Genomic DNA, 16881 nt, shown 5'->3' with positions numbered 1-16881 from the left:
GGAAAAAAAGTGCGTCTTATGGTCCGAAAAATACGGTATTTCATATCCAAGTGGCACATTCTAAAAGAAAGACCAACTGCTCTGGCAGCTAAAAGGTTATATTAAATAAAAAAAAACTTTATAAACTGTACCAATTTACATTTTTTTAATAAAACGTTTACATTTTTGTGTTTATAGTCAATGTAGTGCCCACAAGCTGGCCAAAAGTGTAAATGCTATTGCTGTAAGGGACACTGGGGCAGCCAGTTCCAAGCAGGTCTGTTCTACTAAAATGCCTACACATCCTGTCGTGTCGGCCACCTTTAGTATTAAACTTAGAAATAGCTGCTTCCCCAGCTTTCAAAACCCCTCTCTCCCAATTAATTCAAATGGCTTAAAACCACCTCACCATATTTGATTCTTCTGCTTCTTATACATTTCCAAGAATCTTTTAAAACATATTGGACTAAACCATTGTATTGGACCAAACATTAAATTATAAATGTGACAATGCTATTACCTTATGGCTATCACCTACTTATCAGTTAAAGCATAATTCCAAACTTTACCCTTCTCTTTTGTAAATCATCCCATCCTGTCCTGTAATATTTTTGCCTGCACCCAACTTTGAAAAACCTTTAGTGAAATTACTTCAATGGCATGAAAAGGAGCGAGGTCAAATTACCTAATTTTCTCAATAGTGCACTCAGTACCTTAGCTCTGTAGGAATGAGATCCACCTTGAAAATGAATAACACCATATGCATCTGTTGGGCTTTCTTCTGTGTGTTTTTCGACGGACCATTCTTCTTGCTCTCCTGTGAAATTTTCACCTAGTTTCAGATCGGAGTACTGCATAGCAACACTGGCTGTGAAGCAGGCATGCTGTCTCACTAGACGGCCACAGCAACATCTATACGATGAAGAAAAAGCTGCGTGTTTACACAACCTATAAATCTTATAGATCATATTAGCCAAGATATCTTATAGCCAAGAAGCAAATCATTACAAGTATCTTTCAACTTATTAAGACCAAGTCTAGCTCTAAAGCATTTACTAAACCTTGATTCACAATAGATTTCAAGATGAAGATATTGGGTACTACTCTAAGGGAGGGGAAAAAAAAAAATGTGTAATTTCCTAAAATAAAGAAATACAAACCTTACAAGTTGCTGGCATATCTGACATCCTGGCAGGCATCTGTGAAATAAAAATAAAATTATTACAAATGATTTCTGTTTGTTAGCTCTTAGATAGCAATCCACAATATTATTCACTTATATTTATATTCACTTTGAAAAATATTAGAAAACAGTTTTTTAGGTTCATATGTAAGCAGCACATTGTGTGTTACAGTGGCCTCTACACTCTAAAAAAGCAGCTCTGGTTTCAAGAATACACAGTTAAAAGTACACCATAGAAATGAATTCCTAAAGGTCCAAGGCAATGTTTCTCTACCTTTTTTTTTTAAAAGGGGAACTCTTAAAATGACTGAAATTTACTATATCCATGGCTCACAGTGCATCGTTTGGTGGTCAGTAGGAAGAATACCTCCTATATTGCTGGCCAGTGGGAAGGCTTCCACCTATACAGATAGCCAAAAAGATCATTTGTGTCAAACTGACCGGAGACACAAACTGCTCTTGGCTCAATGAACCTCTAGCAACCTTTGGGGGAATCCTAGGATTCCACAGAACCGTGGTTAAACACTGGTTTAAGGGTTTTTATCTTTTTGAGGATTAGTCCTGTTGAACATGTTATGTTGCAGGATATTATTTGTCTGTAAATAGATTGTACACTAAATTTCCATAGATATGTATATATGTTATAGGCAATACTCACAATAGGTATAATTAAGTATAATCAAACAATGCATGAAGTTATGTGAGGGAATGTTTGTAATCTGTTTACCACTGTCCAGTCACACGACCGACAATAAAACAGATGCCAGTAAAGCTGGTTACCAGTAGGGCTTTTAAGGAGTAGTAAATCTAGCAAGCCGGAGTCAGAAGATGGATGAATAACTGGACAGGTGGGTTGGGGTGATGGCCAAACTGTACCTTTTTTTGACACCTAAATTAGACTTCCCCAATAACTCCAGAATTTCAACATTTCAGATTTCGAGTTTAAATTACCCTATCCCAAGCTATGGGAATGCTTCAGCCAATAGGTGTTCTAAAAATCACATCCAGTAGCCAATCCTAACTGTCTAATGATTCCTAATGGGATTTACCAACTAACAACATTATTTTCAACTTTATTGATTTAAGTTTCTATATTCATATCAAACAATACTGCTATGTATTTTATGTTTCAACTTGTTCCTTAATAAACTGTTTAAGTGATTAAAGAAAAATTAGTGTAGCAGTGGAGAGAGCTTTCTTAATAAAGGTAATATCCCTTAGTTCATGTGACTATGTACATTTGATTTTGCACTATTGCCTAAAAAAATAAAATAAAATAAAAAAAACACGTCTTTTTTGCCATTTTTGCTTCTGTTTGAGTGACTAGCTTTTATTTGTGCAGGAAGCTTCATTTATTGAATATATATGTGCATGTATAGGGTTATATAATATCCATATTTATGCAGATATTATTCATGATCAACAACCAAGTGCTGCCACCCTCGTTTAGGTGAGCACATTAGAAACCAGGGTGAATGCTAAAGTTTCATTGCACATTCTTCTCACACTATTTTTTTTGGTTGTATTAAAAGAGAGGGTAAGAAGCTGATCGGGGGGAAAATACAGAAACAGTTAAAATAAAGAGAAAAAGTAGATAACAGACAAAGAAAAATAAAAGGGAAACCATATGGCAGGATAAGTAGAAGAACAAAGGCACACGGGAGATGATTTTTTAGCTTTGGGAATAGTGAAGATCATGAAATCTGACAATAGTCAGGATACAAAGGAGAAGGTAGATCATAAGATCACTGGTAGTAGAATAGGTAAAGTAAAGTAAAGCACTGTTGGGGTAATCAGGAAAGAGGACTGTGGCTAAGGTTAAAAGCGGTACAAAGTGAGCTAATCAGACAAGAAGAGCAGGACCCTGGCATGGACTGGGGAGTAATACACTCTTCCAGCACACTTCTGACAGAGGACTTGGCAAAAAGTGTGGAGTTTATCTGGAAAGGGAAGAACATCAAATCAGGTCTATCTAAACTTTTAGGAACCATCAGTGTTTCATATGTACATGGGGGTTTGTCTCTACTATAGAAGCAAAATCAACAGTATGGACAGTGTTTGAAGACACAAAAAAAGAATTGTGAAAAAGGGCTAAGCACCAAATGCCAGAGACCCCAAAACACAAAAGCACACAAGGAATACAACCTGTGTGATATGGATTTCAAACAATTGTTAATATTCCTACCAGCCAAACAAATGTTGTTCAAGACATGACCATATAATGCCGATAAGAACCTCTTAATTTCATCGCAAGATGTGCAGGTAACTCTAGCAACAGTTGATGTCAAAGTGCATGCATTTCCAATTGCACCAATTTAACCTACATGGGAGGCATGCCAGGAAAAACCCTTTACTATCCAAAGAGAACAGAATGTCAACTATGAATACTGCATTATATTACAGAGTGCAAGAGAAGAATGTGAGACAATCAGTGCAAAAAGGTGAATTTATACCAGAAACTGAAACGGAGTTGAACATTTACATGATCCAAAAAAATAGTAAATATATTAAGGATTGTCCCGGAAGAAATTTGGTGCTGGTGACTAGCCTAGATAAAGCCTTGATTTGGAGTATGTTCATTTTTCACACAAGGTTTAAACAAAACAACTTACATATTTTATTTTGAAAGATGTGTAAATCTTGGGCAAAAGTTGTGCAAATCCTGTGTAAATTTATATGTAAGTAGACCTATGTGTTTCAATCATTTCCAGTATGAGGTTTAAGGAGAGATTCTAACTGCAAAAACATGTACTGCCTCTTAGAACCAACACCTTTCTGGAATATGGATAGGTTCCCAAAAACACAAACACATTGTTTACTCCCTGGAAGAGTGAATTATATTATCATTGTCCAAACACTGTATTCCATCACCAGAGTCTAACAATACCATACTTGTATAAAACCACAAGTAGCCAACTCGTATTTGATACCTTTGGTTCAGCTAAATTTACAATTAAAAATTTTTAGTTTATCAGCTTACTAGGTTCAAAAAATACCCCATTACTTTTTCAAGAAATCACGTAAGCTTAAATTTACCTGGAAGAAGCAGTTTGAGGCAAGGTTTACGCTCTTTGTGATGCATCAAAAACAAAGTAGGTAGGGATGACGACCTGTGCTTTGCAATGAACATTTAGAAGCACACTGAATTTATGGCACATCAGTTATAATTCTGTCCTAGCAATGTGTTTAAAAGGATAGAACATAGAAATCTGAATGTATTGCAAGGATGTATAAGTGAGGGTAAACTTTCATATCACTGTTTTTTTTTTTTTTCTGTTCTCAACAGTTCCGTTTGCTGTTGCAAAGGCCTAACAACTTTAACCTTATGCACTCACTGCTGGAGCAACAAGATTATCTGATAAACTTACAAGCAAACCTTTACTACCTATATTGATAACATGTGGTCATTTCATGTCATCCGTCACAATTAGGACTCCCTAAAACTAGCAGGTTGGACAGCACTGGTCTAAGGCTGCATACACACATGCAATAATTGTTGGAATAGGTCTTTAACGATCCTTTCCAACGATAAAAGATGCATGAATGAGTGCTATACATACAGTGTCATTCTCCTCTATGGAGAGGGGGAGAACGACGGTGTGGCACCCCGCTGGGCTCTCCTACCTTCACTTTCATTGTTTGTCGTTCATGGATCCACCAGGACGGATCCCTGAACAACGGGAACTGTACAAATGCCAGATACTCGTCCGATATCATCCCTAAGGAAAAGGGAATCATCTGACGTGTGTATGTAGCCTTAATCCTAACATGAACAAACAAGGGGAACAAAGCAAAGTCAGCACAATGTGGCCTCAAATGCTAGAGAATATGAAAAGGCTTTCATTACTGGGAATGTTCTCAATTTTTGTTGCCTAGTTAACACTTTGAATTCAATAGTTTGAGGGACTGAGTAGAGACAGATATGTATGGTAGCTTTGTCAGCAAAACTAAGTCTTTATCTGCCTTTAGGAGTAACTATAGAGCTGAAAACAGACTCCAAAACACATATCTGAAAAATCATGATACAAGTAATTTAGTTACAGACATTCAAAATGTAATTTGAACCCATTTCTATAGAATTCTTTTACGTTCTGACTATTTCCTATATACAACTGTCCAGAACACAAATTTACCATTCTATAAATACACTCACAACTTGACGTTTAAAAATAAATAAGGATTATGCTTTAAATGCTGGGGAATGTTTAACACCTTTCTAATTACTCATTTGCAAGTTTTCCACTTTATCTGTAAAATTGCCAATAAGATAAAGTCAACAGCAAAGTAAATGAGGCTATGGCGTTTCCACAAAAACACACGCTCTGGTTGGTTTCAAGGGCTTTTATAAATAATATTCCTTGTCATTTAAAAACTCTCCAACTGTTTTTTGCTTAAAATCACCACATAGTAGAACTAATTTTAAAAGATTCTTATTGCGATATGGGAAACCCATGGCTCATTCAGTCATTCATTTGAAAGATTTTGCTCCCACAAATTGCTTCCCACTGGTATTTTACATTGATGGCCATGTTTACACAATAGTGAATATGATCCTAAAAATCTTAAAAGCAAGGCTAAAATACTGAAATTGCTTCTGGTTGTCTTCCTTGTAGAGGAACAGAAGATAGGGAGAGTTTTGGGCCCTCCTTATAAGGCTACATACACACATCAGATGATTCTCGTTCAATGGTGGCCTCCAACATCTACCTACCAAGGTACAGCTTGTTGCTTATGGACCCATCCCGGCGGATCCACGAATGATGAACGACTGTGATAAAAGTAAAAAGGAAAGAGTGCAGCAGGGTGCCGCTCCACTGTTCTCCCTGCGCCGCTCTCCATAGAGCAGAACGGCGCTGTATGTATAGCGCTCGTTCAGTCTTTTGTCCTTGGAAAGGATCGTGAAAGATGCTTTCCAATGAAAATTACTGAATGTGTTTAGGTAGCCTAAAGCTGTGGAAGATGATCCTTGCACCCCGAGTTTTATAGTATAGAATTATTGTATTTAGTATATATTATTGAGGTGAAAACTTGCTGCATAGTAAGATCAAAAGTCTTAACTTTTTGATTTTATCCCATGGTATTTGAATCCTTCTGGAAGCAATATTTATAAAAAATGTCGAAGAAATGTTGAAAAAAAGGTAACTGGGACCCCTGTTGTATCCCTTATGGCCTCAATTGCAAGTCTTGCTGGGGTGGTCTTCTGCTTGTGCCTTTCTATGGAATACCATTTACTGCTATTATCCATTAATTATGCTACACAAATGATTTGTGCACGCCAGAGACAGGAAAATAATCTTGGGCCATTTTAGTTTAACTCCAACCTGATAATTGTAAATGTTTTTAACAAATCATCCATTTACCATCTTGGGTACTTTTCTTTTTTTTATGAATTTTAAATATTTCCACAATAATATACAACTAAATATTAAGTTGTCATCCTCATTGAAGAAAACGTTGGAGATGTTGCTCATGTAAGCTCAAACTGATATATTATTTAATAAATACTGGAAAACAGAAGGATAATTATTTTTTTATAATCATTAAAAAGAATGTCAGCAGTTCCTTTACTACCACTGGACTCAAAAAAAAATCCCCCAAGGTTTAAAGTAAACACAACGCACATATCACTTTACCTGTGTGGATCCTTTGAACTTGGAATTATATAGACACATTCTCTCTTCAGGAAGGTGTTTTCTATCCAAGTTTTCTGGGACTAAACAGCAAGATGAAGAAAAAAAAAAAAAATAAGTCAGGACATTTTATATTATAGTGCATACAAATATAATAAAGCCATGTGTTTATGTTAAAGTTTATCCCCTGGGTAAACATTTAAATATGTAACAAATCCACAGCATTCATAGATGTCGTTCATCAATCAGCCACGGCTAGTCCACATACAGCAATCAGGAACAACCGATATGCATGTGAAACGGAGGAGTACACAGTGCAGTAACGCCAGCACCCCCCCCCCCCCCATTTCCATAGAACATTATGGGGTTCAATCATCTGTCACCGGAAAAGATCATGAACTCATTCACCAGCTACAAAAAAACCTGCGTATGTACAAAGCCAAAGTCTACACTGACGTTTTTAGTTGCGTATTTAAATCCTGGGGACTGACGACAGGCATCTGGACATGCTTTCTGGACAAACTCTGGAGAAAATGCTGCTCCAGGTTCCTTCCACCAGTAATGCTCACATTACCAAGCTTTCTGCTAAGCTCAGTGTTGGTTGCAGGAATACTCAGCACATCTGGGAATTGGGGACTGAATGAATTCCTACGCGCCTCCCAGTCTGGCCAATAAAGATACCAGATGATGTAAACAAGAAGGAGAATAAGGAAAAAAGATGGCATTGCCCTGCCATGGAACAGGGACAGGCAGATATACACAGAAAAGTCTACAAAGAGCCTGCACCTTAAAAAAAAAAAAAAAGCAAATTTTCAACACTTACCATCAATTTAACATTGCAAAAACCTCTAACACAGCTTTGTGTATATTTCCTTTTTGTAGTAATTTTTTTTCAGAGAATCTGAGGTCATTTTGGGTAAAATTGTTAAACCATTTAAAAGCGGTTTTCCTAAGCATCCATAATTGTTAATTTGACACCTTGGAGCTATACTTAAATCCCTAAATGAAAATTAACAGTTACTCAGAGCTCTAAATTATTAAAAAAAAAACAGCAATCCAAAGAGTGCCAAGTATGGCATGATGAAAATTATACAGTATAACAACATTTTACACTTCATCTGCAAAATGAAGCACAGCCAGGGGAGTTTGATCACTACAATATTACATTACAGCACACCTAACATTAAAGAAAATAACATCCTCAGTAACAAACAGCAAGTTAAAAAAAAAGATTATATAGGGAAGCTGTAACTATAACACACTGACTGCTATGTGTAGGCATTTTGTACAATTTATCGTGTTCAAGACTAAAGATTAAAATATTCTTAGGCAAATATAGTTTACATTTACTAGGTGCACAAAGCAGGTTTGCTGACTGCAACTTTTCTGTAGTTTTTAAATAAAAGCTTTATTAACTTTTTTTTGCATTTATTTCTGGTATTGCAATGTCTTCATGTGTTTGTCATAATTATTTGTCAATAAAACCCTGGTATAGGAATGCACAAAAATATATATTTGGTTAGATAACCATTTTATGTAGCTTTATTCTTATACCCATTTCCTATAATAGAAGTGGGCGCTCTGTGCTGACAACACAGAAATCCAAGACATCCATGAGCAAATTCTCATAAACCAAAAAGACTTCTAATTTGACTGCTTTGTCAACTTGGTTTTTTAAGTGTTCATAATCACCTCAAACCATCTGGCTTGAGTTTTTAGTATCCAAATTAAACAGGATAGCCAGGTCTACCGGTATGTCGCAAAACCTATCACATAGCCAACATCAGTGGATGACATATAAGAATTTTCTCTTTTGCATGGTTAAGTATGGTTAATGTATATTTTTGTAAAAAAAAAAAAAAAAAAACTGCGTGTAGTAGCAAATAAACAAACTGGCCCCATTCGCCTATGTGTTGCTAGCAATTGTGTGAGACTTCCCCCACCCCCTAGACTGTGAGCTCTTCGGGGCAGGGTCCTCTCCTCCTCCTGTGTCACGGTCTGTATCTGTCTGTCATTTGCAACCCCTATTTAATGTACAGCGCTGCATAATAGTTTGGCGCTATATAAATCCTGTATTAATAATATACCAATGAACTTAGAATGTGGAATGTTAACATATTGAAAACAAATTGACATGCATTATTTTAGCAAATACATTGCATCACAACACCCAGCACATTCACCATCATTTTACCAAGTATGCACCGACATAAAGCATAACAGGGAAAATAAGAAAAGTAACTTAAGTTGTGCCAACACAGAATGCAAGCAATTTAAACAAAACGAAGTTCTGTTAAAGAACAATATACTAAAATATATGGAATGCCCAATTTTAAGGTAGAACAGAAACAGCAAAATTAAGGAAACCTGAAATGTTATATATTTATATAGTGCAGCATTTTAAAGAGTTCATAGTCATGTTACTAACCAGCATCGACAGGAGTCCACCATCCAATGTCCCTACCACAGTCTAATGATCAAATGTATATTTGTGATTCACACACCATGCTCTACCAAACCAATATAAAAAGTCACTTGCAAGTGCAAAAACAAATCCTTAAGATTTTCATGGATCAATAATACCTCTTCCACATAACATTTCGCCCTGGTTTTAGTCTTCCGTCTTATGTCCATCAGCAAGCACTGCTAACTACTTCAGCAGACACACCACTAAATCATTCTACATTCACTCTCATAATTGGAGGTTTTTTGGACGGGCAGGTTAAGACAGGTGTACAACATTTGGACAATCCCTACGTACATTACAGTTCACTTAACACAAACTACTAAACATTTAAATATTATAAGAAAAAATATGAACCAATAAATTAGGACAAACAATTTACCAAAATTAAAAGCAAAGCAGACTTTTTATCTCCTGTAACTTTCGTGAAAAGGCTAATCTAATAAGGGAAATTAAATACTTTATTTCTGCTGAGCAGTGTAACCTCGGAGTGATAACCGATTCATCCACAACACACCAAATTAAATCAGTGCGTTTCTTTTCAACCCACAGTCTGCAAGCCATGGAATCACTTAGTTACAAGAAACAAAAAACTGTGAAATTAGGACTTAGATTAATCTGTCAATATAGAAAAATGGAAGCTGCAACATCTGATCTATCTTAAACGTAGCATACTCTGGGGTTGCAAACTTGTTCCCCCACTACCTGGCAAATGACATACCTGAACACACATGTGAACAGTAATGGAACACTACATATGAACACGCCTGCTCCATCCTGGACACGCAAATAGCAAAGCAACCTTCACACCTTAGTATTGTCCGAGAAATGCAATGCACTGCCCTTCTGACCAACGGCAGGCAGGGGATATAACTTTCTAACATAAGAAACAAATAATAGCATATAACGCACGTTTTACTCTGCAAAATACAAGACAGCACATTCATAGACCTCTAAAAGCCAGTGTGTTGCCTATAACAGCCATCTGTAAATACACAGATCACAGGTCAGCGTAAATTGAAACTATGGACAAAATAAAAAAATGACACATGATTTAGTCTGTCTCTAGGCTAAATGCTGCAGGTTTTGCTTTCCTTAACTGTTACTGTAACAGTTTTAATAACTATTGATCATATCAGCAGATTTGTGACTAAAACCTTCTTTAAATAGGGTGGAAATGTTGTTTACACTGCAGAATTTGCACAGCAGCATTGCCCCCTATGGATGGGGTAGTCTTAGTCCTAAGTAGATGTTGGAGGAACAACTTTGAGTTAAAACTTAAAAATCAAATAGTTTAAAAGCTTTGTTTTTTTTCTTTTGAAAGGTGGTTTAACCCAATTATTAAAAGCAGACTGCTGAAATCCCAGTAGAGTTGCCAACCTCCTCAAATGCCACATATGCCTGTTAAAATTTCTTGGTAAAACATACATATGATTGGCTTGGTTCCTTTTCATATACTACATTTGTCTTTGCTGAGATCAAGCTGGTTTCAGTCATGTGCAACCTCTCTTACTACTCCATAGTTATTAAAGTGAAACTTCAGACAGATTCCAAGGAACTTTCTGTCCCAACAGTTAAGGGTTCAGAACTTTGACCAGAACAGAAGGTGAAAGGAAGTTTTTAGACAGGGAACCCTTAAAGCTAGGCCTATACTAACATCAGAAGGGAATACAATACAGTAATACTGAACCTTACTCTGTGGTCCTCGGCCCCAAGTATAACAAAGTGCAATAAGCCAACTCTTTTAGAAGTTTGCTGGCTCAGACTTTGCTACCCCACTTGATTGATGCTGATTCCACTAGCAGGCAGTGTTCTCAGTGTGGCCTATGTACAGGTAATGGACATGTAACTTTTCATCCATTGCCTGGAAAGAATTTCAACTCAAACTTCACCATGCAATGTCTACGGCAGGCTTAGGATACCCTTACAGCAGCAGATTTCATCATGTCACGTATGACATTTAAGAAAGAATTATGTGCAAGTGCTGTAAATGAAGATAAAAAAAAAAAGGTCCATGAAAGACGCCTTTCTTTCGGACAGCAGGGACAAAGTGGAGATTGGTCAGAACCTACTTCTGGATTTCATTTTCTTTTCCCCTCAGGGACTTCTGCTTTATGGGGAGGGGATGAGCCCAGGAAAGGTGTTCAGAGATATTCAAGTGCTTCCTAAAAAAACAATGAAGAGATTTCCCCTCACTCTGTCTTGATGACAGTTGGAGTGAAAGTGAATCTACTCGATCAAACAAAAATTAAAGGTCTTGTTTTACACTCCCAACTCTCCACAAGTAAAAATGCAACAAAAAAATAAAAATTAGAGGGGAAACAAATTGAACAATGCCCTCCACCTACAGGAGGACTACAACATTGGGTACTTTCAGCAAGATCCTAAGAAAGTGGAGGAGATCCCAGACCTCAGAGGACAATGCTCCCGTACAGTGCCAGCACAAACCTCAAGACGAGGTGGAAAGAAGTCCGGGGTAGAAGGTAGGGGTTCCCAACCAGAATCCCTCCAAAGGTTTCTAGGGGTTCCTTGAATAATACCCATGTTGTGCCTCTAAGGTCAGTTTAAATGACACCAATGATAGAATATCAGAAAGGGTGACATGCTTCCTGCTGACCAGCAATGTAAGAGGATTTCTTCCTACTGACCACAAGGCTAAGGTACTGTGAGTTGTGGGCATTGTAATTACTGTAAGGGGGGTTCCCCAAGACCTTAAAGTTATTTCAAGGTTTGCCCCAAGGTAAAAAGGGTTGAAAAAGGATTGAACATTTACATGCAAAGCCCCCTTAAGAATAACTAAATACACAGTTGTTAAGAATCACACTGCTTGGTAGTACCTTAAGAAAATCCATGTTTAAACCTTAAATGCCAACGTCTAACTTTTATCAGTGCACTATGTTCTGTACTTATATTCCATTTAGTTTATTTGTTTAACATAATGACAGCAATAAACGGCAAGGGTAAGTCCACCTGCTGGGAATAGAGCTTCTCCCATCCGTTTCTTTTTTCCATTTGAAAGTTTAAAGAACACGTGATAAGTCACAGGTCTGCCTTGTGCTTAGTATCCAGCTCAGTTAATCCATAGCCTGAAGCATAAATTACAAACCCCAAAATATCTTTATCTCACAATCTTCATGGTGGAAACTAAGAGTTTATCAATGAACAGCCAGACAAGAAGAAATTTACATTGCAATCACCAACATCTTTGTTACTAATGCAAGGTGGCTAAAAGGGTATACATGCACATATAGGAAAATTGATCGTTGCTTAAGTATTAACTGCATACCTATGTTTGTACAAAACCTAAACCACCTTATAGTCAAGATCTCCCTGCCGCAATTTCCAACCACCATTGTTGAGTTTTGCACAACGAATGAGATTCCAGTATAACAAACGGAGACCAGACTTATGCCACTACTGATAGGCTTTGTAAAAGGTGGTTAGATTAAACAAAACATCCCCCTATGTAATGAAGAAGAGGTAGAGGGAATGTGGTTTATAGTGCTAACCTACTTCACGTCCTTGGGGAACAGTGCTGTTCCTTCATAGATACTAGATTGTAAGCTCTTTGGGGCAGGGTCCTCTCCTCCTCCAGTGTCACTGTCTGTATTCGTCTGTCATGTTCAACCCCTATTTAATGTACAGTGCTGCATAATATGTTGGCGCTATATAAATCCTGTTTAATAATGACAATAATAATAATAATAATAATAATACATGGTGCGAGATTCACATTCTAGGACAGGTAGCATGATACTGAAGTATCACCAGACATAGTACAGGGACAGCAATGGCTGCAACACCTCACCCCTAAAGTCAATTTCAGTACAAGTAATAAAGCCATAATTTAGTAAATAGCAATGTAACGGACATATGTTTAAAGCATACCTAAGCTCAAGAATTTTTACTTTACATAAAAGGGTAGACAACCCTTTTATTTAAAGTAAAAATTTTGTTTTTTGTTTTTTTGTTTTTTAAATGCAACACCCTTTTTGCCTAGGCGATCAAGAATGAATGGGGAAGCAAAACCTCCTGCCATACCTACGTCAGGCATCCCGGCTGGCTCTTGGCTGCTCCTTTTGCGGGATTGAAGGTAAGTGTGATTTTGTGGTTTTGGGTTTACTTCGGCTTTAATAAAGGCTTTGTAAAAACGGAGAACTTCTGATGTAAAATAAACAAATGTAATACTGGACCATATAAAACCCTAAATTGTTTACAACTTAAAGGTTCTAACCCAGGACCCCAGAGGGATACTAGGCAGAAGTGCTAAAAACTTGGTGCCCACCTACACCCCCAACACACAAATACACACACCTGTGACAGGACTGCAAAGTGCTGCAGAAATGCTCATGCTATATAACACACTTTGCATTATTATCACTAATCTTTGTGCACAAGTATATCACAAGACCAATGGGGGTCTTCAAGAAACTAAGATGCAAATAAGCATTACAAAAGTGTCTAAACTCCTTATTTCTATGCTTGCTCCAAGAAAGACTCAAAAAAGTAATAAATCCGAAAGTATCAAAAGAGCAAGGAAATGACGATTGTAAAATAAGTCACCAATATCAATACAAAAGCCAATATTTTAGTAATAAATTCATCCAAACAGTGCCATTGCCTATATGTTATATTAGCCAACACCACAAAAAGGTTCCTGATGAATAATGCTTTTGTGTACTATATACATTAAACATGTAAAAAGCTGGTAACAAACAAAGCTGAATGTCAGCTGCCCTCACAAGCTGATCAAATACATAATATGTAGATGGGGAGGATAAATATGACATGGGAACCGATGCCAAGGAATACACCAATCATGTGGTATGTAATGGTCTGGAGACATAAATAATGATATGTCAATACTATACAAAACGTAGACTAGAAACACGCTGTGAACCTTTCTCTTTCATCTGGCGAGCCATCCAAGCTCATCACACGGTATTCAGTAAGCTAATGCCTGAAATGTGTTTGGCTTATCGATTTTACTAAAGGCTCAAAGTGGATTTTAAGTCTCATGACAGGAGACATTGTCTGAAAATAAACCAACTGCTAACCTCTCTCCCCCTCTGTAAATACACATTTCATTTTTTTTGTTTTTGTTTTCAAGATTACTTTTGCAGCGCCGCACTCACATACAATGCAGTGTGCTTTTGTACAGTCCATCTAATCCCGAATATTAATAACTTTCACAGACCATTAAGTATACCATTTACTCTGCAAAGACTTCCAAAATGCTCTTACCAAAGATCAGGGCCTGTCATCTCTACTTGATTTTCAATCTTTCAACAGTTTCTGATAAAGCTTCCCTTAGTGCTATAAACAATTCATTAACTTTGTATCAGAAGCAAATGTTCCTATCTGGCCCTGACCTGTGTCACTTTAGGAGAGATGTCGGACAGCGGTCTTGTGTGCTGCATCTTAACTGAAATTTTTTAATTATTTTTGCCCTTTTACTGTAGTTATGATATTGTCCATTGTCAACCTGACAGATGGCAGATCATTCTATAACAAGGTTGTTTCTTACATATTACTGAATGATGGGAAAACCCTGTGGTTCTATGGGGGGTGCACAAAACTACATACCTATTATTGGATATAAAACATTTTACCAGTCATGTACACACTCTACATTTCTGTTGCCCTAAATAATTGTTGGTGATTGATATTTAAATACCAAACAACAATTCCTAACTACTCATACACAAACCCAGCCAGGGGGCATAAATTATTACACACACACAAACCTTCCCTGCCTTTCACGCCAACACTCACCAGACTACTAAGTATGTCACAAACTGCTCTATATATGATTATTATTCTACAGGATTTATATAGCACCAACATATTACACAGCGCTGTACATTAAATAGGGGTTGCAGAGGACACAGGTACAGACAGTGACACAGAAGGAGGAGAGTACCCCGTCCCCAGGAGCTAACAATCTAGGAGGTGGGGGAAGTAACAAGCAGTAAGAGGGGAGATATGTATTATTATTATTATTATTATTAAACAGGATTTATATATTGGTGGGTAAGTTGTGAGGGCTTTAGGAGACAGAAGAAAATGGGTAGGCATGTTTGAAATTATGGGTTTTGAGTGCGCCTTTAAATAGGCTGAATGTAGAAGAAAGCTGAATAAGACGAGGAAGACCATTCCAGAGAGTTGGGGCAGCTCTAGAAAAGTCTTGGAGCGGTGCATGTGATGAGTTAATGAGTAAAGGAATTATTAGTCATTAGAGGAACAAAGAGAGCAGCTAGGGGAGTATTTTTTACCAGGTCAGAAAGGTAAGTGGGACATAAACTGTGGAGGGATTTGAAGGCAAAGCACAAGAGCTTGAATTTGATTCAAGCAGAAGAAGAGTGGTGAGATAAATAGAGTCTGGATGCAGCATTCATAATAGATTGTAGAGGAGAGATATTATTTAGAAAATGTAAACACTTTTCTGATTACCACAAGAAAATAAACACATGAAAAACCCTTTTTAAAATGCCCCAAGGTCTCCCCCATAATCAACAACATTATAATGAATTTCAATACACAAAGGACTTTCTGTTCTGTTCCTATAGATCAGACTTTCTCAACCTTTTTAATGTAAGGGAACCATTGCGATAATTTTCAGGTCTTCACCCCTCCTATAATTTCTAAATCCACAAATACCAGTATATTAGTGTGGGAGTCAGTGGGAAGAATGCCTCTTAAATTGGCAGGCCCTTAAAAAGGTAGCCAAAAAGATCACGGACGTCACAAACTGACCTGAGCAATTTGTGCCTCTCAAGAAACCAACCAAAACTTCTAGAGAAACCTCAGAGGGCAGATCCTCCTTCATTGTTTAATTACAGGCCATGGTGCAGGTGCCCAATCTGTGGTTACCAATTTCTGTAAAAACAAGGTTAACCTAGCTGTGCTTCCCAGCACAGCTGTGTAAACTTCAGAAGAGTCTGGACAACCCAACAGATCCAAGATAAAACAGCTCTTATATGTGTATTTAGACTGTACTAATGCACTTGGCTGTTTGCCTGGAATTAAACGTGGATGAAAGAATATATGTCCATTGTGCTCATCCTGGAGGGACACAGTGTCACCAGTATAGTGCTATTTGCCTTACTTTAGATCACTTCTCTTCCAGACTTCCTGCACCATTCTCTCCTGCCTGTGTATACCAAGTGCATGCAAGCTGAACAGCTAGTGGTGACACTTTGTATTTGTTACTTCTATGCACAGCTTTGCCTTAAACCACAAACAGGTTCCGCTATGAGGAATTCCTACCCAATAATGACTAGTAAGTACTACTACTGGATTTAGTATACTTGTGGTACCTTCATCAACTAGGAAGCTAAATCAAAATCATCCAGATAGCTAGAGATCAGAGGTACTCAGAAAACAACAATTCTTACTGAGATTAAATTTTGTTGGATCGGTCAAAAATCCGACCTGAAATTTGGAGTTGGAAGTCATATTTTTTAATGATGGATCAGCCATTCCAACCATGACAGCTGTCATCACCTGGTGGCTGGGTTGGGTGAGCAGGAAAGAAGCCCAATCTTTATACAGTTAGGTCAATAAATATTTGGACAGAGACAACTTTTTTTCTAAGTTTGGTTCTGTACATTACCACAATTAAT

General features: G+C 37.3%; 1 protein-coding gene across 2 annotated transcripts in view; it reads right to left on the bottom strand.

Moving 5' to 3' along the window:
• The window catches only part of TRPM7 (transient receptor potential cation channel subfamily M member 7), a 69948-nt gene that overhangs the window by 36321 nt on the left and 16746 nt on the right, over positions 1-16881 (bottom strand). The window contains exons 2-4 of one of the 2 annotated variants that reach the window (XM_072402426.1): positions 6796-6875; positions 1140-1178; positions 693-891 (exon numbers count right to left, since the gene is read on the bottom strand). In XM_072402426.1, coding sequence (XP_072258527.1) covers positions 693-891; positions 1140-1178; positions 6796-6875 — 318 coding nt within the window. Of the gene's footprint in view, positions 1-692; positions 892-1139; positions 1179-6795; positions 6876-16881 lie in introns of those variants that run through there. The other variant, XM_072402427.1, reaches the window with a different exon arrangement.

The sequence above is a fragment of the Pyxicephalus adspersus genome, chromosome 2 (assembly GCF_032062135.1).
Source record: "Pyxicephalus adspersus chromosome 2, UCB_Pads_2.0, whole genome shotgun sequence".
NCBI classification, from domain to species: domain Eukaryota; kingdom Metazoa; phylum Chordata; class Amphibia; order Anura; family Pyxicephalidae; genus Pyxicephalus; species Pyxicephalus adspersus.
This window is presented reverse-complemented; position numbering and strand designations above follow the sequence as displayed.